This window comes from Takifugu rubripes, chromosome 5 (assembly GCF_901000725.2).
Source record: "Takifugu rubripes chromosome 5, fTakRub1.2, whole genome shotgun sequence".
NCBI lineage: Eukaryota > Metazoa > Chordata > Actinopteri > Tetraodontiformes > Tetraodontidae > Takifugu > Takifugu rubripes.
The window spans coordinates 8,668,166-8,689,666 of NC_042289.1; the positions used below are offsets into that span (position 1 = coordinate 8,668,166).

At 48.6% G+C, this 21,501-nt stretch overlaps 5 protein-coding genes across 9 annotated transcripts; 3 read left to right on the forward strand and 2 right to left on the reverse strand.

Moving 5' to 3' along the window:
* The first annotated feature begins 1,291 nt into the window (after positions 1-1,291).
* On the forward strand, positions 1,292-6,741 carry LOC101064308 (ethanolamine-phosphate cytidylyltransferase-like). Of its 2 annotated transcripts, none has more exons than XM_029836946.1 (13): positions 1,292-1,606; positions 3,871-3,959; positions 4,040-4,201; positions 4,286-4,352; positions 4,416-4,500; positions 4,574-4,615; positions 4,756-4,903; positions 4,982-5,064; positions 5,149-5,226; positions 5,292-5,357; positions 5,438-5,503; positions 5,596-5,684; positions 5,774-6,741. In XM_029836946.1, the coding sequence occupies exons 1-13, from the start codon at positions 1,473-1,475 to the stop codon at positions 5,886-5,888; spliced, it is 1,224 nt and encodes a 407-aa protein (XP_029692806.1). In that variant the 5' UTR covers positions 1,292-1,472; the 3' UTR covers positions 5,889-6,741. The 2 variants fall into 2 exon arrangements, with proteins under 2 accessions (XP_029692806.1, XP_029692807.1); XM_029836947.1 differs by having other exon boundaries at positions 1,297-1,606; positions 4,771-4,903.
* Positions 6,742-7,775: 1,034 nt separating this feature from the next.
* On the forward strand, positions 7,776-12,590 carry LOC101075960 (guanine nucleotide-binding protein G(o) subunit alpha-like). 2 transcript variants are annotated; one of them, XM_011603997.2, is made up of 10 exons: positions 7,776-7,911; positions 8,473-8,608; positions 8,688-8,779; positions 8,862-8,954; positions 9,350-9,510; positions 10,667-10,795; positions 11,512-11,641; positions 11,717-11,788; positions 12,163-12,250; positions 12,389-12,590. In XM_011603997.2, exons 1-10 carry the CDS (start codon positions 7,873-7,875, stop codon positions 12,541-12,543), a joined length of 1,095 nt encoding a protein of 364 aa, XP_011602299.2. In that variant the 5' UTR covers positions 7,776-7,872; the 3' UTR covers positions 12,544-12,590. The 2 variants fall into 2 exon arrangements, with proteins under 2 accessions (XP_011602299.2, XP_003964702.3); XM_003964653.3 differs by having other exon boundaries at positions 7,779-7,911; positions 12,328-12,590.
* Positions 12,591-12,697: 107 nt separating this feature from the next.
* On the reverse strand, positions 12,698-14,058 carry LOC115249994 (neuropeptide B-like). The gene is made up of 2 exons (XM_029836741.1): positions 13,090-14,058; positions 12,698-12,970 (listed from the first exon to the last, which is right to left on the reverse strand). The coding sequence occupies exons 1-2, from the start codon at positions 13,450-13,452 to the stop codon at positions 12,842-12,844; spliced, it is 492 nt and encodes a 163-aa protein (XP_029692601.1). The 5' UTR covers positions 13,453-14,058; the 3' UTR covers positions 12,698-12,841.
* A 188-nt stretch (positions 14,059-14,246) lies between these two features.
* On the forward strand, positions 14,247-18,615 carry LOC105419109 (B-cell receptor CD22-like). Of its 3 annotated transcripts, none has more exons than XM_029836737.1 (11): positions 14,247-14,717; positions 14,789-15,136; positions 15,210-15,461; positions 15,539-15,784; positions 16,136-16,217; positions 16,295-16,349; positions 16,470-16,590; positions 16,655-17,685; positions 17,761-17,832; positions 18,193-18,280; positions 18,353-18,615. In XM_029836737.1, exons 1-8 carry the CDS (start codon positions 14,615-14,617, stop codon positions 16,687-16,689), a joined length of 1,242 nt encoding a protein of 413 aa, XP_029692597.1. In that variant the 5' UTR covers positions 14,247-14,614; the 3' UTR covers positions 16,690-17,685; positions 17,761-17,832; positions 18,193-18,280; positions 18,353-18,615. The 3 variants fall into 3 exon arrangements, with proteins under 3 accessions (XP_029692597.1, XP_029692598.1, XP_029692599.1); XM_029836738.1 differs by having other exon boundaries at positions 18,414-18,615; XM_029836739.1 differs by having other exon boundaries at positions 16,476-16,590.
* A 1,976-nt stretch (positions 18,616-20,591) lies between these two features.
* LOC115249790 (neuropeptide B-like) lies at positions 20,592-21,477 on the reverse strand. Its single transcript, XM_029835903.1, has 2 exons — positions 20,954-21,477; positions 20,592-20,834 (listed from the first exon to the last, which is right to left on the reverse strand). Exons 1-2 carry the CDS (start codon positions 21,314-21,316, stop codon positions 20,706-20,708), a joined length of 492 nt encoding a protein of 163 aa, XP_029691763.1. The 5' UTR covers positions 21,317-21,477; the 3' UTR covers positions 20,592-20,705.
* Positions 21,478-21,501: the final 24 nt, after the last annotated feature.

Consider the following 21,501-nt stretch of genomic DNA (forward strand, 5'->3'; position numbering starts at 1 on the left):
CTCTCCTGGCTCCTACAGGTCAGTGTGACGGCCTTCTACCCCCCCACGGCCGGCCGCCCCAGACAAACTCGGTGGCCTCTGAAGAGGTGATTAATTTGCCAGGTTTGGGTTTAAGGTGAGGCCGGTGGCCGATCTAGGGCAGCATTCTTTTTCCTCCCACTTCTGCAGCAGGTGCCTGCCCCAGTTCCTCGACCACAGCCCCACTGCTCACTGAATTACACACACACACACACACACACAATTAGCCTGGCCACTCATTTAGCGCGATGCTGATGAAGATATGATCATCGGAGGGCCTGCTGAGAAAACTGCACCCTTAACGAATCACTGCTACACACAAGACACATCTAACAACAGATTCCTTAAAATAGAAATTAAAAAAAAAAACATCTGCGCATTCAATGACACCAAACCACAAAAAACCTGGATTATTTGGGATGAACGGGTTCCTCGTTCTGCGTGCTCTGGCTCCCCCTGTCGGTAGCTCTGTGTAGCTACACGCTGCCCGAATTCAACAGTAAAATTAGCCAAGATCGTCAGAATTTCTATTTATTGCTGAAAGTTTACTGAACTTAAAATTGTGGATGGAGCACCACCGTGCTGTTTACACACTGAACCCAAATTATCTCCATAAAAGAGCATACAAAGGGCAGAACGAGGAGAGTCACACATAGATTTATTCACCTCACCGTGCCCTTGTGTTTTGAACTATTGTCCTAGTTTTAATCCTCTTAACCATTCTACACAGGACGAAACGACCCGAGTGATTTACAGCCTCGCACAATCTGCTGGAGCATATATGCACCCCAGAGAAGTATATGCCGCTCTATTATTATTGTAGTCACCTCCTTTTTTCGCCGTTAATGTCTTTTATGATCTGTACGCCCATTTGTACGATTTGGCCTTTTATAGTATTTTATTTGTAATTACTTAAAGGTTTGGCCACCCTTTCTCCCATATATATGACATTTTTATCTCTAAAAACAGCAAATATGATATACACGTCAAACTTGCAGACGTCACTGTGGAATTCTGATACTTCAGTCACATGACGGCGGACAAAACGGCGCTATTATGTAACGCCGCGTCTCCTGCGCGCCGCCGCTCGATCGTACGACTCAAGCAGGCGTCAAGCGCCATGTAGGAGGCGCATTGGGGCCCTTTCAAAATAAAATCCACTGCGGTTAAAACGTATAGACGGGAGCGTCGCGCGGGGAGCTCCTTTCCTGCGTCGTACGCCGCCTTGACGTCGCATGCGTCGTGCGTCGCCGGCGCGTCAGAGGAGGCTTTGGCGCATCCATTGACTGTATAAAGAGGACGCACCGCGCTGCTGCTGCTGCTGCTGCTGCTGTCACACATACCGGCTGTCCTGCAGCGAAGACGGCTGCTTTGTCACTGTTTTTGGGGCTTTCCCTCTATATAAAGGATAACAAGACAGATTTGTTTAGGATTGGGCTCTCTGGTGTGGAAAAATGATCAAGAACGGACATCACCAGCAGCACCAGGGGAGCGCAGCAGCCGGGAGAGATGCGGCGGTGACCCCCGGCGGTGCAGCGCGGAGTCCCGAGAAAAGGAGGCGGAGGGTCCGGGTGTGGTGCGACGGCTGGTGAGTGTCGTGTGACTGTGCGGGCGAGGATGCTCCCAGCCTGTCTTCCGTTGGGGATTTTTGCGTTTGCGCGGGTGTCACCTGGTGTGGAAACGGGACAGGCCTGCCGCAGGTTGCAGAGCGGCGGAGCAGCTTTGCTCAATTCTATTCATTCTGCCACTAATTCCTCAGTTGATGTGCCTCCGTTTGAGATTTATCCACCGGGCGTGTAAAAGTGTAATTAAGTGATTATTACAGCACTTTTATCCCCTTATTTTCCCTCTCGGTGGCCGTTACATAATAAGTGAGCGGCGATCTTTGCTGCTGCAGTTCGTGACTCACTCTCCAACTTTGACCGGTGTTTAAATGGACTAGAGTGGCTTATTCATCACTTTAAAATGATCTAAATGCTCCCTGAAGCCGAATGAAAGAGCCACGGGGTTCACCCTCAGTATCACGCCGTGTTGTGGCATCTATTGCCAACATTTCGTCAGTTTTGACGCATTTACTCTTAAAGTTTCACATCCTGCGTTTATTGACATCCTTGTATTGTTTTTTTAAACACATCCCTCAAGTATAGACATTGAAAGCCACATGGTTTCCTGTTACCAAGCAACAAATATGGAATATTCACACGGGTCTTAAACGCATCATTCGTAAGACTCTGATAAACGTTTCTGTTAATTGCAATTGCAGTTCCATCATGGCCAGAAGGGGGTTTATTCCGTCCTGTGATCTGGGACCGTGATCCTGGAGCATGGACGTGGCCCCCAGACACACCGACCCCTGACCCTGCTTAAAGGCTGCCGCGAAGGCGCCAAACTTTAAGCATTATGTAACCAAATATGGCTTTGTTATCTCAAAGTTTGGCTTGACGGCACTTTTAGAGATTAAGGTGTGACTTTTAATGCTCAACGCATGAATGATGGGCAGGTAATAACCATTTAACCACGCAGGATTCCTTTTACATTTAACCGTCATCTCAGGTGAACCACAATATTTCATGCGGTTAGTCCGGCGAGTGTTGTAGTCATGACGACTGCTTAGGCTGCTGAATCAATTTTATTGTTAAATCCTGCTGTATTCATGAGAAAATGAGAGCGTCAGTAGTTAGCTGCAGCGCTAGCCCTGACTGTTTATAGCGCCCCCTCTCTCTGGGGTGAGGCGCAGCAGAAATATTTCAAATTTCTGGGTTTGAGGGCAGGATTATGGTCGCTTTCTCTGGGAGAATTCCTGCCTTTTAGGTGTGGCTGCCTGTCTGCAGTTTGATGGAATGTTGCAGAATATGTGGGATGCCAGAATATTAACCGGTGGGGTGAGCATGCAAAAAGGGCCAATGTCAACAACACCCGATGTCGTTAACCCTTCCGGCCCCTTCCATCCCACACCTGACACGCTGCGCAGCCCCTCACTGGGCTCATTGTCTCTTCCAAAACACAGGCACTGTAGCATTCCAAGGAAAATCCACAGCGGGGTCGCTTGCAGTTCTCCCCTGACTGACCCCGCCCCCTCCCGTCTGCACAAACAGTCCTGTTGTGTCACCCTGGGAGGAGATGACTGGGGCGAAGGTTCTGCTGTGAGGGAACCATCAACATCCGGAGTGTAAAGTCCTCCGTGCGCGATCATAAACTTCCTAATCAGCACGTATTCCGTGGAAAAATGTCCGACTCAGCAAAGATGGCTGCCCTCGGACCACCTCTGGAAAATGACGAGAGTGCTCTTTCCGCGCTCACGTTCCCCCCGTGCGCTGCTGAGGACCATACAGGTTCAGCTGCTGGCTGAGGGGCCGAGGTCATCAATTTTTCAGCATCACTCTGACACTGCTAAAAAATACAGCAGGAATAAGGTGACACGTGTGGGGGCAACCAGGCAGAGTGAAACCTTGTGTTTGCACCACTCTCACACACACGCACACACACCATGATGCACACAGGAGCTGGAAAACAACATCCTCTCGCCTGCTTCCTGCTGTCCTGTGGACGCAAATCGATTTTTATTCCAAGACGCTGCTCAGATATCTGTGACACCGCCGACTGCTCTGCTAGCTGATGACGTCGCCCCCCTCTCCTCTGGGCAGAAGGCGCTAGCTAGCTTCTACAGGCTGAATATCTATCCGTCTGTGATGGAAGGCTAAACACCCATCTGTCCTCTGTTATGCTAGATGGCCCCCGCAACAGTGTTTAACCTGGGTTAATCTAATTATCCACGGATGGCAGACGGGAGAGAGAGCGAGACAGGCTGCCGTAATCAGACTTCTGATTTGTTTTGCTCTGTTTTCGCTCTAGCTACGACATGGTCCATTACGGCCACTCCAACCAGCTGCGGCAGGCCAAGGCCATGGGAGATTACCTCATCGTGGGAGTACACACAGACAGTGAGAACCATTTCGTGCCCCCCGCCCGCTGCCCCTCCACACTGCTAACACTCTCACCTGGCCTGTGTCTGGTTTCCCAGGTGAGATTGCGAAGCACAAGGGTCCTCCGGTCTTCACGCAGGAAGAGAGATACAAGATGGTGCGGGCCATAAAGTGGGTGGACGAAGTGGTGGAAGGGGCGCCTTACGTCACCACGCTCGGGACCCTCGACAAGTATGACAGTGACTTCTGCGTCCATGGAGGTAACCCCCCCCCCCCTTTGGTGTCTATTGCTCCCGCCCATCAGTGGACACACTGACCGAGTTTGTTTCCCGGGACGTGTTTAGATGATATAACGCTCACGGTGGACGGCAAAGACACCTACGAAGAGGTGAAGACGTCCGGGCGATACAGGTGAGCAAAACAAACTACCCCCAGGACCCCTTGAGACAGTGGTAATGCCTGGTCTCGTCTCAGGGAGTGCAAGAGGACGCAGGGCGTCTCCACCACGGACCTGGTGGGCAGGATGCTGCTGATGACCAAAGCCCACCACAGCAACATCGTGAGTGTCCCTTTTCTTCTGCCCGCGCGGACTCCATGTGCCTTCGGTTCTGAATGACCTCTGTTCTCCTCAGGATAGCTCCGACTACCAGCAGCACACGGACAACTTCGGAAAGGTTGGTATTACGCTGCTTCGGATGGCCGAGTAGCTCTGGAGGTGCGGGCGGAGGAACGTTTTTCTTCTGGGACTGAAGCAGATTTAGGAGTGAAAAGTCCATCTGCTGTTTTGCTTTACTGTTTTTTTTGGGGTTTTTTGCTCTTTGAACTCCAGAAGGGTCACAGTCCCTGGACGGGGGTGTCCCAGTTCCTGCAGACCTCACAGAAGATCATCCAGTTCGCCTCAGGCCAGGAGCCTCAGCCCGGGGACACCATCATCTATGTGGCGGGGGCCTTCGACCTGTTCCGTATCCTTCCATGAGGACAGATTCAACAAGAGATCTGAAACTTTGCCATCGTTTGATTTTTTTTGACTCCTCCGTCAGACATCGGGCACGTTGACTTCCTGGAGGCGGTGTACAAGCTGGCAGAAAAGCCGTACGTCATCGTGGGACTGCACTTTGATCAGGCGAGCGTCGTCTGCCGGGTGGGGGGGGGGCACCGCCTTCGTGTCCCAATACTGTTGTCATGACTCATTTTCCTTCATTTTCAGGAGGTGAACCGCTACAAAGGGAAAAACTACCCCATAATGAACGTGCACGAGAGAACGCTCAGTGTCCTGGCCTGTCGGGTAGGTCCCCCCTCTTATGTCTCGCATGTGAAACGTACAGTTTCTGACGGTGGTCTTGTCCTCAGTACGTCTCTGAGGTGGTGATCGGAGCGCCGTTCGCCGTCACTAAAGATTTGCTGGACCATTTTAAAGTAGGTGGAACCTTCTAAAAACAGCAAAAACACTCAGCATTAGAAATGATCCAAGCAGAAGTGGGGTTTTTCATCCACAGGTGGATCTTGTTTGTCATGGGAGGACCGAAATCTATCCGGGCAGGGATGGATCTGACCCGTATGCTGTAAGAACCACCACCCCCCACCCACCCACTACCTCTGATGCATTTCTGCAATCTGACCCGTTTTCATTTGGACCTGTTTTATTGACGTCCAGGAGCCCCGGAGGAGAGGAATCCTGCGGATCGTGGACAGCGGGAACGGCCTCACCACCGATGCCATCGTACAGAGGATAATCAAAAACAGGTAAAACGGGTCCCGCCAAAATAAAAGCCTGTAGCGGCATATCGATCTTTATCGCATTGTTTGGCGTCCTCTCCTCCGTTTGACTCCAGGTTGCTGTTTGAGGCGCGGAACCAAAAAAAGGAGGCCAAAGAGATCGCCGTGATCCAGGCCATGAAGCGCCGGGAGGAGGAGAAGACTCAAGAGAGAGCCCAGGCCGTGCTTTAGAGAAGGTCCGAGCCCAGGCAGCGCAATTAATCCAAACTCATCGATTATTGAAAACCCCCTTTTCACACATGCTGATTCTAGCAGCCAGCTTTATAGCTGGTGTGAGCATAATCAGGTATACTGTGTGTACTCCTGTGCGTGTGGGTGTGCTCTGTGTATTCTTATATTCTACATATGCAACTATATGTTGATGCCAGTCAATCACTGATACAAAAGTATTAACTATCGACCTGTAAACAAACATAAAAGTGTCTATTTTTATCTCCAGATCCTTTTTACTTTCTTTTTTTGCCTTCATTAACAAGACAACTTTATTTTTTCAGTGTGTAATGGGCTCTGGGCGCATGAAGCAGAGGGTCAGGTGACTTGTCTCTGTATATATGAACTGTATGTATATATTATCCTCTAACTGCGGAGGATGTGTTTGAACCTCATGTGCTGTACAGATGGAATATTCTACAACAACTGCGAATTGAAAGTTTGATTAGAGCAGCGATTATTGCACAGTCGAGACGCACGCCTGATGTTGAGCGTTTTGTTTTTTTCTTACGCCGAGGACGCTGTAGAGTTCTATCAGAGTAGAGTTCTCTCTGTTGACAACCTGATCAGAAACTAGACCTCCCCTCGCGGCCTCTTCCTCTCGTCGAGACCGTATCAGATGGGATTAAATTCTATATTTTTTTGTGGATTTATATTTTACTCACCTCATTAACTACTGTATACGAGTGTAGATAATGTGTACTGTATGGTGAGCTGGAAAGTGTTAAGTGTCGACTGTACTCTCAATGTTGATGCTGTAGATGATGCCGGGCTACAGAATGCAGCTGAAAATAATAATTTCATCTAAAATGCTGTTTGGCATCATTTTCTGTGTGTCTGCAAGGAGGACTGTCGTGCCTGAATGATTTATTGTTTTTTTTTTTTTTTTTTACTGGAGTTGGATCACAAAGCTGTATGAAAGTGTCACACACTCTGATTAATGTCGGGTGCTTAGTACCTAAATTTGGCAGTCGCCTGAGTTGGAGGCAGTTGCGTGAAATCAGCTTTTGTTATTGTTAAAGGTGTAGTCTTGGCTAAGGGAACGATTTTTGAAGTGGCAATTTTAATTCTGCCTGGGCCCAGCTTCCATAAGTGCACCAAACTAACATTAAAGAAATAATGAATTCCGTTTTAGAATGACTTTGGATCTAAGGCTTAGGCCATCATTTTATGTAATACCACACTATACCGCAAGAGGCCGTTGCAGCGCCTTCTGATGGACCCACCGGATGGATGGATGGATGGATGGATGGATGGATGGATGGATGGATGATTAGTGGTAGGAGGAGGAGTGGCACCAGCACGCTCTTCTTCTTTTCTCGGAGTAACATAGTTCCGCAGTGTTAATAAAGTCTTATCTTATCTTAGTTGTGGCTTTAATAAAGTCTTCTCTTATCTGTTATCATATACAGGTATTGAAAGATAGATATTATGGTGATAAACTTAATTTTGGTGCTACTTTCAAATTCTGCTCATTTTTATAATATTGCTTCTTCAAAGAACATTGGAGGAAATGGTTGTTTCACTATTACTTTTATGCATTAAAACGTTTTCTAATTTGAAGACTTGACAAATTTTGACGGGAAATCTACCATAAAATGACAATGCAAAATGTCACATTTAAGAACAGTAGTAAATTACAACACCATATTGACGCTACAATCCAGCCTTTCTAAAATTTCAATTTTCTCAACGTTTGAGCGTCTGTACAAATATGTAGTTTTATTCAAGCAAAATATTTGAATATTTCCAGTCAGCATCCCTCTCCTGAAGTAGTAATTACATACAGCATAGTAGTTTTGTTCATGTCTTTCAAACCGTCGGAACGTCATGAAAGCATCACAAGTGTGTCTAATTAAGCATATTAGCTCTTAGCTGCGGTTGTTGCTAACATCGTTAGCTGAACTTAACCAAAACAGCGGCCACGTCCAGAGGAAAAACACCCATGTTTTGCTGTCTCGACATTCTGCCAGTCCCATTACAGGTAATAAAGTTTCTGAATTCGGTTTGACTTTTAAAGAAAATGATATGAATGAAGGAACCTGCATTTGAATTCATTATTTTAAAAGTACTATAATATTCAGTTGCGTTTGCTGTCGTCCAGCATTTTACGGGACAATTTGTCTACTTCTTCATTTGGAGAAAACCAAAAACATTATTAATGACTTGGGCAGTTTTAACCATTTCACTGTTGCCAGACTGCTATATTAGCAGATATATCTAAGAAACCACCATCTTTATATTGCAAATTAGGGGCAAACCTGGCAACCCAGCGCCCTGATTACGGGCTATTAAATTTATGATTTTTGGCACATTTTCAGCACATAAACATTTATTTTGATTAGCCAATGATAGACCTGGCAGTAATTCACTGTGTGTTTAAGTTTGGTGTCACAATTAACCAACTTTCATAGACTGAATCACAAAATAAATCAAAAAGATGTCAGTAGGAATCAACAAGATGTCTCTTTACTCATCAACCTAACCGCTGTCTGGACCTGATTGTGACCTCTGGCCCTGGTATTGAAGCTGAATGTCTCCTCAGATCTGTATGGGAATGTGCCTTCACCAGGATGTCAGCGAGGAGAGCAAAAGGGCAAAACTCCAGAGCTCCAAAATCGAGCAGGACCTTTGTGAGCACGCCAGGACGGAGATGAATGTGGTGAAGATCCTCCTGCTCGGTAGGTGCATCCACAGCGAGACACCGTTATTGTCTTCTTGTTGATACCCCGTCACCAGTGTCGGCCTGGTTTATGTCAGGGCCTGCGGAAAGTGGGAAGAGCACCCTGATAAAACAGATAAAGATAATCCACAGCCACGGCTTTTCCAAACAAGAGCTCACCACTTTTAAGGTACTAAGCATCAGACTTTGTTGTCCTCCCGGCGCAGCTGCATTGGTCAATAACAACACGTCCCCCGTTACTTGTCCCACAGCCTGCAGTGTTGGACAACCTGTTGACCTCTATGAAGTTTGTACTTCGAGGAATGGGCATGCTGCGGATTAACCTCGCCAACAAGAAGAACAAGGCGAGTAGAGATGGTGCAAGTTTAAGGTTTAGACAAATCAGCATTAATTAGTTTAATTCCTATTGGCTGCAATTCCCCGTTTGGACGCCAGGTGTCACCATTCACCTCTTGTCTCAAAGTTGGGAAAAGTGCTGCGTTCAAATGCCGAACGATACAAAGTTTAAATGTATTTGCTTTTCATTTAAAAGTCACTCAACCGACTGCATTTCTTAAACCATATGAGTAAATAATGTAGCGTCAATGGGTTGTGCTAAATTTTGGACATAATCAGCACAAGGAGCCCATTTCGACACGCAGGATTTATTTTCATAAATGTATTTATTGCACGTTCTGTGCACTGCGACAGAGAACAGCACGTTGTTCATGCCTGGAGGGTCCTGTGTGATTCATTACAGATGCACGCCCGCTCCGTCCTCTCCTGCAGTCAGTGTTTTGGAGAGGACCAGGAACTGCTCCCTTTTGTGGCCCACGCCTTCTGCGCCCTCTGGTCTGACCACGGCTTTCGAGCAGCCGCGGCCAGAGGTTACGAGTTTGAGCTGAACGACTCTGCACTGTAGTGAGTACGATCTCCGCGGCCGAATAACGATGGAAATGTCAGGGGAAATTGCCTTGTTCTGCGTACATCTGTGGCCTTGAATAGCTCCTCTCTGGGGGGGGGGGGGTCCTGTTGTATTTGCGTAGAGGGAGATGTAATTGTGGCTAAATTTAAAAAGCTCTATTTGCAGATACGCTGAGGCAGTTAGGATGAATTAAAGTAAGCACGAATCACATGATGAAAGTCATCACAGCAGCACCAATTACCTCGCCGCTCCTCTGCTGCTGTGCTAAAACCACAACCTCCTCCGGCGCCGCCATAGCAGCGTATCAACAGTAGGTGGCGCATTGACGGCTGCGAGTATTAACAGGAGGGTGGATGTGGGCTATCGTTTTTAGGTTAGTTCCTACACTTCCTCAACAACACTTATTGGTTGGAGGGGCTCAGCGTTGGCTGCATTGTTCCCGCCCGCGTGTCCTCATCGACTGAAGTGCTGAATATATTGGAGTAAATGTCTCGTTGACCCTCCTGCTTTCATACCAGACAGCTTTTAAAAACAAAAAAGTTAGCGAGCCTGCTGATGGAGCGATCAGATTTTTATTAGCCATCTAGACTGATGAAAACATCTGATTTGGAGCCGTTTAAAGGTACATAAATCGGACACTTGAGGTGTTTGGTAGAGCCTGGTTTAAAGAGGATTTTCAGCTCTGATTAGCCCCATACAACCATGACTAGAGGTCTCACTCACCCACACCTTTAGCTCTTATCTGGAGGTAACGCTGAAATAGATGAAAGATTCCTGTTCAGAGGCAGCAGGGAGTTCTGCCAGTGTTCTCCAGCATGGCCAGAACCAGGAAGTTGATGTGACAACTCAACAAAGTTCACACCTGCAAGGTGACGCATCATCGACTTCTGGAAATACGGGACTATTTTCCTATGTTGGACTATGTTCCTCAGGCCTCTGAGGCAATGTGAGATGACTCTCCAGACGCTCGCGTCGGCGTGCGTCTGGTCTTAACACAGACTTACGCACTCGATGAGGCTCTTGAGAGAGATTTTAGGTGTGTGAAAGAGAATTCAGATGATTGCAGTAATTCGAAAAAGTGTCTAAACCCTTTCTGAAAACGGCCCAGAGGTTTGCTGTGTTTTGAAGGTTTTCGAACTTCCTCCTCTCCAGTTTCTTTGAGAACATGAATCGAATCATCGCGCCGCTGTACGTCCCCACAGAGACGGACGTGCTGAGAGTGCGGGTGCGGACCTGCGGCGTCGTGGAGACGCAGTTCCAGCTTAACCAGATGATCTTCAGGTGAGGTTTATTAAACCGCTGCAGCAAATGCAACACGATAGCGTGGGAATCTCCGCCGCTCTGTGGATTTCATGAAGATTAAGCGTGTTAGCATCCGCTAAAACGTCCGAAATGATATCACGGGAGCCAGATGAAGCCCTTCATTACTCAGGCTCCAGTCTAACATTACAAAACAGTAACTCGATCTGGTTCCAGGTTCGTTTTCACGTGCGTCTAAAGGTGAACAATGAAAAGTTTCGCTGAAATTTCCTCACAGGTTTCGGTACGGAGGTGTGAAAATGATTCTCGCGCCCTTCTTCGCTCTAGTTTGCCACATTAAATCTCTGATCTCGCGCCTGCAGCAAACCGGAGACAGGCGATAGTCTGTCATCTGGCAGTGGTTACCCTAAAGTCAACCTGTCCAACATCGCGTTAGTGACAGACTCCTGACCCAGGGGATAAATGCCTCGATGGCTGCTGCCTTGAGTACAGCAATCAGACAGCTGAAGGCTAAAACGAGAGCTATTACCTGTGTCGCCAAGACCCCCAGACGCCACTCTAAAGTAAATAAAGACTCAACTCCATTTAAATGTTTTCGCTGCTTCCTACAAATAGAAAAAACCTGTGTCCTCCAACAAAGAGGCAGTTTTTTTTTCTTTAGAATGAGAAGTTCATATTCAGATAGAATCTCTCGCCGCATAATTAAAGACTAAATCTTTGTTTATCGGCTTGTTGAGGTTGTACGATGTGGGCGGCCAGCGCAGCCAGAGGAGGAAGTGGCTGAAATGCTTCGAAGGCATTCAGGCCGTCTGGTTTGTCGCGGCTCTCAGCAGCTACGACACGACGCTAATGGAGGCTTCCCCAGTGGTGCGTATGAAGAGGCCGCTGCCTCCTCACCCCAACGTGCTGCAAATAGTAATTTGTCCCTCCTTCCCTCGGCAGAATCGACTCCAGGAGAGTTTAGAGCTTTTTGCCTCCACCTGCGCCAACGGCATCTTCAGGAGGACCTCAGTGGTGAGTCGCTGCCCCCGTGGGAGGGAAACGGGCACTTTTGTTTAAATTGGGAGCTGATTAAAGCTCCTGATGGCCGCTCGTGATCACCTGCCTGATCCAAACAAAGCTGGGATGAAGAGCAGGCGAAGGAGTTTCCACCAACCTCCTCAGCATCAGAACCTTCAGATCTTTACATGTTTCAAATCTAAACCGCGAGAGAAAAATCCAATTTTCCGCTCAAAACGCGTCCCTTGAAAGCAAATTTGCCGATCCAGACCATGGGAACGGAGCGGTAAAGGTCCATTTCACCTGTGCGTTTGGGTCCGGTGGTGTATTTTTGAATGAATGATGAATGAAGTGATTCCACAGCTGCTTTCATTTGTTTCCTGATTCAGATTCTGCTCATGAACAAAACCGACCTTTTCCAGGAGAAGATCCGTCACTCCGGGAGACACCTGAGACTCTACTTTTCCGAATATCAAGGTAATTTTTTTCCCCGCTAGAAATGCTCATCTGTCCAGTTCAAACACCCCCCCCCCCCCCCCCCCCCCCCCCCGCAGGAGACGATGGGGACGTGGACGCCGCGGCTCATTTCATCACAGCCATGTTCTCGTCGTGCAGCCGCGGCCCCGACAGACCCGTGTACCACCACTACACCACGGCAACGGACACGGCCAGCGTTCGGCTGGTCTTCCACATGGTCGTGGATCAGATTGTCAAAGACAACCTGGCATCCGTCCAGCTGCTGTAACTGTATAGTACTGTTTTTTATTTAAGCTAAGTATTTTTAAAGGATTTTAAATAAAGTTTTTATTAATGAGAATGACTGGTTGTGATTGTGGTGATTATTAGGGTCCAAAACAACAAATTCAGACTCCAAAATCTGGATTTTTGTGCGATTTGTCTCACTTGCTTAATAAAAACCCAAACTGCGGGATGATTCTTTTATTCCCCGGTACATTTTTAATTTCACAACGCCACTTTTAGCACATCTTAAAACCAGTACGACAACTTTAAAACCCCAGTTTTAACACCAGTTTGGAGCTGGAAGCGGTTCTGGCTAGTCCATCGGGCTCAGTCCTCTGCGCAGTCTGAGGGGTCCAGGGAGAAGAAGACGTCGGCTTGGCAGCGGAGCAAGCCCCTGAGGTCCTGCAGGAGCTGGCAGCTCTGAGGGTCGGCTTGGACGTCTTTGACACAGACGGGCTGGTGGGAGAGCAGCAGAACATGAACATCTATCTTTGACGTACAGCACAAATCATATGGATCATGTAGGACGTCATGGCAATGAGAGCCATCCCATAATTCCTCTGTGGAGCACTGACCATGGTCCTCAGGATGAAGTTCTGCAGACTTGCTTCGGCCGCGTTGCTGCCCGCGGACTCCCCGTCCGTCGGCTCCGGCTCGGCTCTCTTCGTGTACGGAGACCTCCGGATGCCGGACAGCAGCCCGGACGCTCTGCCCACGGAGTAGTATCGGGGTCCGGCCACCTGTTTGTACCACGCCTCGGCGGGACTGCAGGCGAGCAGCAGGAGGAGGCTGACGGCGGGCAGCATGAGTCTGCGGAGCATCTCCAGGTCCAGATGTGACGGCGGTCCCTCTGCGTTCCCGTCGCCTCTCGCTCCGTCCCAGCGCCCGCTGCGGTTTTTATAGAGGACGGAGCCGCTCTTCATCACCCCCACCATCATCACCCTCAGGGATTCACGCACCGCACTTTCACGATCAGGTTGAACTCCGATCAGATGGCGTCACAACCAGATGTGCTTTCATGCTCTCACGACTTCAACCGCGATTTCACACTTGTGCAGGATTTGTTGCTTCAGAAGAAGCCGCGACATCACGATACTCTCCCGGAACCTTCTGCTTGTCGGATGGGCCGCTTCCTGTTTGGGTGAGTAGACATGTGCGTGGTGCATCTTTCTGTGGATAAAAGTCAAAAACGGGCAACATCCAGAAGTGCCGCCCCTGCTGGCAGTGGGAGGAACAGCAGGGCAATTCCGAAAATGCTCGCACCCGACTATATACGGCCGCTAGGGGGCGCTTGTGTAGATTCCGCTGGAGGCACAAACTACAATTGAACACCGGCTGCACTGGTTCGGATTTTGGAATTTAGTAGTTTATTTTGCAAAGCAGAACGCAGGTCCAAAGGAACAATGAGGCCAAAATATCATTAGAAATAATACACTGTAACGGGCGTGTCTGGGCATCAGCCACAGACAAGACATAGAACACTCTATTGTCCAACTCTTCAATATAAAATCAGGATTTGTAGATATTTCAAAAAGAATAAAGAAAACAAAGTGTATTCATTTTCACCTCGGCTACAACATCTTTGCAGAAATACCCAGAAAGCAGAAGTGTTCTGTGCTGTTGCTTATCTGCTGGTTGCTAAATTCCACAGGAAGTGATTTTTGCCTGAAAACATCTAATATTAAAAACCCATTCTGTCAAAGACAAGAGAGGTTCTGATTTTATAACGGAGCTGTGCGGAGCCGGGCGGTGGCGTGCTTCTGCTCATCGCCCACCGCGGGCAGCGCTGCTTGGTGCTTGGATCTTCAGGCTCTTCAGGCTCCAGCAGAAGTTTCGTTCTTCATCTTGTGCAACGCAACATTTGCATATTGGTTAAGATACATGTTCCAGACCACGATGACAGCTTTTGGCTGTAGAAGTTGGTGTGTTCCTCTTCTTTCCTCTTCCGTTAGCTTTTCTGTTTGAGGTCACCAAACAAACAAGCTGACGGTGTTGAAACCACACGGAGGTATCGTAATTAGGTCTCGTCAGTCTTCCTCTGCTCGCATTGTGACTGTAAAGCTGAGCCACGTACTGCGTCTCAAGGGTCAGCGTCGTCCCATGAGCAGCTTTAGCCTTAACCACGGTCACCACATGTGTGCTGGACTCAGGAATTGGACGTGGACACTTCTGCTGCTGCTGCTGCTGCTGCTGCCTCTGAACGGTGAGGAAGGGCAACGTGTGTCTGATTGAACTGGCTTGAATCTTGGGCCTCACTGAGCTTCTTTGTTTCAGGTATCCGCACCGACTATGGCGTCGAATATCCGCTGGCTAATATCTGCGTGCTGGAGAACTCCAGCGTCTTCATTCCATGTACCTTTTTTTACCCCGCCGGATCTTCGGTGACCAGGGTCATGTGGGGTCATGAAAGAAATGATCTTTATGAGGGTCCGTTTTTATATGACAGCGACAACTTAAATTTGACCTCGAGGTTTCGGTATAACGGTGACAAAAAAAACAACTGTTCTTTTACAATACAAAATATCGGGCGCAACGATTCAGGGAAATACGCGTTTAGATTCGAGACCACCGAAGATACTGGCAAATTTACAGGCATAACCGGATCAGTGCTGCAAGTTTTTGGTAAGTTTTTGCTTTGATTTCATGCTCTTTGGTGGAAACATTGCTGTTACAGACCCTCTTTCTGATCTGCTAGAATTGTCGGCGAGGAGGTTGCAGCCCAGCGTGGGTGGAACAATAAAGGAAGGCGACTCTGTTCATCTGGAATGTGAGAACCCCTGCAATAGAACCCATCAGTCCATCACCTGGTTTAAGAACGGAGCTCCTGTCAGAGAGGGATCCAAGCTGGACTTGGGTCCCGTGTCGCCCTCAGACTCTGGGAACTACACTTGCTCTCTGAGCGACCACCTGGGAACGACCACGGCGGCCGTGCACGTGGACGTGGAATGTGAGAACAGGAAACAGAATCACAGTTTTACAAAATTAAAGTCAACCCGGCGACTGATGCCGAATGTTTCCTTTCAGACGGGCCCAAGAACACGAGAGCCAGTCCACCGATGGAGATAGATAGTGGCACAAGAGTCTCCTTGGTCTGCCAGAGTCTTGCAAACCCCCCCGTTAAGAGTTACGTCTGGTTTAGAATCATAGACGGGGTCCAGGAGGTTGGTAACCAGTCTGTGTGGGTCACCAGTGAGAACGGAGAGTATTTCTGCAGAGCTACAAACAAACACGGAAGCCAGAACTCATCTATCGTCACGGTTGAGATCAAAGGTGAGTTTGTGGAAAGGGGGAGTCTCAACGCAGAACTTCGGGTGCATGAAGATTGTAGTTTCAGCCTGCAATCACATGCAGACACACCAGAACATCAGGAACCTGGTGTCCAGGGGTGTGGTGACCATGGAAACAGCTCCTGTGCACCACCCTATGCTAGCAATGTCATTCCTAAATATCAACTCCGGTTCAACTCTGATTAATTCCTAGCCTGAGCTGTTCCTCTCACCTGATTGGTTAATATCGACAACAAATAGGGGGCGCTGCAGCACCCTCAGCGGCCTTTGACTGGTCACCTGTCCAGGGGTGATAAACCACTCGGGGAACTAACTCACTTTGTTTGCTACACAGGAATCGGGCACTACAGTACTTACATAATGATCCCTATTGGCCTGTTACTGGTCCTGATCATCATTGTTGTTGTTGCCATGAGGTAAGATTTACAGTTTAATCGTACGCAGAGGTCTGATATGTTTGAATGAAATAAAAAAAAATCTGTCAATGTTTCAGATTCAAGAAAAACACGAAGAGGGTGCGAGAGGCCGAGGGCGGAGAGGACTGCCCGGTATGATGATATTATTATTTATTCATCCGGTTGGAGCGATTTGCTGCTTTGTGATTCTGGATAAAATACATTAAATAAGCTTTTCTTTTAATGTTGACAGTTGTCGTTTTTAATGTCCATAACCAGACATACGCCAACTGTAGCATCACCCAGTTGGCAGAGAGAAACCAGGAAGTTAGGACAGCTGAGGATCCTGAGGTCATCTACTCACGCACCGCACCTTCACATCTGCCAGCAGCAGGTGAGCTATTCCGCCATCATTGTTGTGACACGTCTGTGGGTTTATGCTGGTTCTTCACCTGCAGGAAGGAAGAGAAGGAGTTTCATCCCAATGAAGTGATTTACAGCACCGTGCAGAAGTCATGCACGTGACACCAGAGGTCAACTGACTGTGACTGTAAATGCCTAAATGTGTTTGACACAAATTCATATTTTTGTACAGGAAATCTTCAAGAATGTAAAAAAAAAAAAAAGAAGTCACTTTTATGCTAGTTCTGTTAAACATGCTCCCATAACTGGGCTCCTGTACCTTTCCAGCAGGTGAATTCAGCACTTATAAAACACCTTTGTCTTTACTCACTCAGTTTAATCTTCTTCCTGGATACAAAGTGGCTGTAAGGTTGAGACCCTCGATTAATCTTTAGTCTTATCAGCACACGTGTCTCATTTCAGACATGACGGGAAATGGCGCCTACTTTGATACCTTTTTTATCCTATGCTGTTACCATGGCAATACCCACGTGTAGTGAAAGTGTGCTTGTGTGAAATCTTTTAGATCAGATTACGATCGGGGGTCAGAGAGCCCCCCTCACATTTTCCACCAAATGTTCATCATATCTGCACCATACAATAAAAATGTGAAATGGTTCAAGCCGGTGTTGTCTCGTGCAAATTTCCACAAATCATTTTACATGTAAGTGAAAGCTCGAATTAAAGTTCACCGCAGATCCACAACACCTGCGTGAATGGAAGACTAAAGATCTGCGGGATCAGGTGTGCACTTTTTTTTTTTTGCTTTATTTTGTTTTTTGAAGCAACATGCATGAGCTAAAACATGGAAGTAATAAAACATTTAATTGTGTTTAATGCTTTTACACATCTCCACGGCGATTAATTCTGACTTCGTGGTTAAACCAGTTCAAAAGTGCCTCTGAAACGACTACAGCTCCCCCTGGCGGTTACGTTCTGCAATAGTTATGCGCAGAGGTTGTCCGATGGGGGCGGCCAGCGCAGCCAGAGGAGGAAGTGGCTGAAATGCTTCGAAGGCATTCAGGCCGTCTGGTTTGTCGCGGCTCTCAGCAGCTACGACACGACGCTAATGGAGGCTTCCCCAGTGGTGCGTATGAAGAGGCCGCTGCCTCCTCACCCCAACGTGCTGCAAATAGTAATTTGTCCCTCCTTCCCTTGGCAGAATCGACTCCAGGAGAGTTTAGAACTTTTTGCCTCCACCTGCGCCAACGGCATCTTCAGGAGGACCTCAGTGGTGAGTCGCTGCCCCCGTGGGAGGGAAACGGGCACTTTTGTTTAAATTGGGAGCTGATTAAAGCTCCTGATGGCCGCCTGATCCAAACAAAGCTGGGATGAAGAGCAGGCGAAGGAGTTTCCACCAACCTCCTCAGCATCAGAACCTTCAGATCTTTACATGTTTCAAATCTAAACCGCGAGAGAAAAATCCAATTTTCCGCTCAAAACGCGTCCCTTGAAAGCAAATTTGCCGATCCAGACCATGGGAACGGAGCGGTAAAGGTCCATTTCACCTGTGCGTTTGGGTCCGGTGGTGTATTTTTGAATGAATGATGAATGAAGTGATTCCACAGCTGCTTTCATTTGTTTCCTGATTCAGATTCTGCTCATGAACAAAACCGACCTTTTCCAGGAGAAGATCCGTCACTCCGGGAGACACCTGAGACTCTACTTTTCCGAATATCAAGGTAATTTTTTTCCCTGCTAGAAATGCTCATCTGTCCAGTTCAAACACCCCCCCCCCCCCCCCCCCCCCGCAGGAGACGATGGGGACGTGGACGCCGCGGCTCATTTCATCACAGCCATGTTCTCGTCGTGCAGCCGCGGCCCCGACAGACCCGTGTACCACCACTACACCACGGCAACGGACACGGCCAGCGTTCGGCTGGTCTTCCACATGGTCGTGGATCAGATTGTCAAAGACAACCTGGCATCCGTCCAGCTGCTGTAACTGTATAGTACTGGTTTTTATTTAAGCTAAGTATTTTTAAAGGATTTTAAATAAAGTTTTTATTAATGAGAATGACTGGTTGTGATTGTGGTGATTATTAGGATAAGGATAAAAGACTTTATTGATCCAACATCGGGGAAATTGCACGTTACAGCGGTAGCCCATGGTGTACAATACAGAAAGTACTAAAAAAAAAAAAAAAGACTCTTCTATTGTACATTGCTGTGTACATTATACAGTATATACAGAAATTAAAAATTATGTACACGAGTGTCGGACAGTGTGAAGAAAATTTAAGGTACAAATAAGATGTGCAAATCAGACATTCCAGAGGTAGGATGATTAGTTCGTGCAAATATGCCAACCCTGGGTTATTGGTGCTACAATTAAGTGTTGAACAATCTGATGGCAGTAGGGATAAATGACCTGCGGTAACGCTCCCTTTTACACCATGGGTGTAACAGTCTGCTGCTGAAGGAGCTGCTTAAGGCCCCCACAGTCTCGTGTAGGGGGTGAGAGGGGGTGTCCATAATTGATGTCAGCTTGGCCAACATCCTCCTCTCACCCACCTCATCAATGGAGTCCAGAGAGCAGTCCAGGACTGAGCCGGCCCGTCTGACCAGTTTGTTGAGTCTCCTCCTGTCCCTCTCTGAGCTTCCACAGCTCCAGCAGACCACAGCGTAGAAGATCACTGATGCCACCACTGTCATAAAAAGTCCTAAGCAGTGTCCTGCACCCTCCAAAGGACCTCAGTCTCCTCAACAGATGAAGACGACTTTGGTCCTTCTTGTACAGGGCGTCTGTGTTATGAGTCCAGTCCAGTTTATTGTTGAGATGAACACCCAGGTATTTGTACTCCTCCACGATCTCAATGTCCAAACCCTGGATGTTCACGGGTGCAGTCTGAGAAGCCTTCCTACTGAGGTCGATCACCACCTCCTTTGTCTTGCTGGTGTTGATGCTCAGATGGTTCAGTTCACACCAGGCGACAAAGTTGGTGATGACCTCCCTGTACTCCAGTTCGTTCCCCTCAGACACACGTCCAACGATGGCTGTATCGTCGGAGATCTTCTGGAGGTGGCAGCTTTCTGAGTTGTGGCTGAAGTCCGATGTGTAGAGAGTGAAGGGGAAGGGAGAGAGAACTGTACCCTGCGGGGCCCCCGTGCTGCAGACAACCACGTCGGACTCACAGTCACGGAGCCTCACGTACTGTAGTCTGTTGGTGAGGTAGTCGGTGGTCCAGGCAGCTAGGTGACAGTCGACTCCGGCTCCCTCCATCTTCCCTCTCAGCAATGATGGCTGGATTGTGTTGAAGGCACTGGAGAAGTCAAAGAACATGACTCTCACAGTGCTCCCGGTGCTCTCTAGGTGTGAGAGTGACCGGTGCAGCAGGTAGATGACAGCATCATCCACACCAATGCCCGGTCGATATGCAAACTATAGAGGGTCCATCTTGCTGTCCACCAGCTGTCGGAGGTGGGTGAGAACGATCCTCTCCATGGTCTTCATCAGCTGAGAGGTTAAAGCCACTGGCCGGAAGTGGTTGGGCCCCCTGGCGTGCGCAGTCTTAGGAACCGGAACCACACATGATGTTTTCCACAGGAGTGGAACTCTCTCCAGACTGAGGCTCAGGTTAAAGATGTGCAGGAGTACTCCACAGAGCTGGTCTGCACAGTCCTTGAGTTGTCTGGAGTTGATGCCATCAGGGCCAGTAGCTTTCCTTGTCTTGGTCCTCCTCAGCTCCTTCCTCACCTGATCAGCTTTAATGGAGAGGTGTGACTCCTGGTGGGTGAGGACGGGGGTTGGACTGGGAGGGTCAATCTGGCAGGGGGTGGAGGGAGGTGGCGTGGTGTGAGGAGAGAGCTGCTGGTGCCGGAGGTCTTACGGGGGAGAGGGTGGATGGTGATGTGACAGCACAGTCAGGTCTGGGCTTGAGGGAGGATCCAAAACAACAAATTCAGACTCCAAAATCTGGATTTTTGTGCAATTTGTCTCACTTGCTTAATAAAAACCCAAACTGCGGGATGATTCTTTTATTCCTCGGTACATTTTTAATTTCACAACGCCACTTTTAGCACATCTTAAAACCAGTACGACAACTTTAAAACCCCAGTTTTAACACCAGTTTGGAGCTGGAAGCGGTTCTGGCTAGTCCATCGGGCTCAGTCCTCTGCGCAGTCTGAGGGGTCCAGGGAGAAGAAGACGTCGGCTTGGCAGCGGAGCAAGCCCCTGAGGTCCTGCAGGAGCTGGCAGCTCTGAGGGTCGGCTTGGACGTCTTTGACACAGACGGGCTGGTGGGAGAGCAGCAGAACATGAACATCTATCTTTGACGTACAGCACAAATCATATGGATCATGTAGGACGTCATGGCAATGAGAGCCATCCCATAATTCCTCTGTGGAGCACTGACCATGGTCCTCAGGATGAAGTTCTGCAGACTTGCTTCGGCCGCGTTGCTGCCCGCGGACTCCCCGTCCGTCGGCTCCGGCTCGGCTCTCTTCGTGTACGGAGACCTCCGGATGCCGGACAGCAGCCCGGACGCTCTGCCCACGGAGTAGTATCGGGGTCCGGCCACCTGTTTGTACCACGCCTCGGCGGGACTGCAGGCGAGCAGCAGGAGGAGGCTGACGGCGGGCAGCATGAGTCTGCGGAGCATCTCCAGGTCCAGATGTGACGGCGGTCCCTCTGCGTTCCCGTCGCCTCTCGCTCCGTCCCAGCGCCCGCTGCGGTTTTTATAGAGGACGGAGACGCTCTTCATCACCCCCACCATCATCACCCTCAGGGATTCACGCACCGCACTTTCACGATCAGGTTGAACTCCGATCAGATGGCGTCACAACCAGATGTGCTTTCATGCTCTCACGACTTCAACCGCGATTTCACACTTGTGCAGGATTTGTTGCTTCAGAAGAAGCCGCGACATCACGAAACTCTCCCGGAACCTTCTGCTTGTCGGAT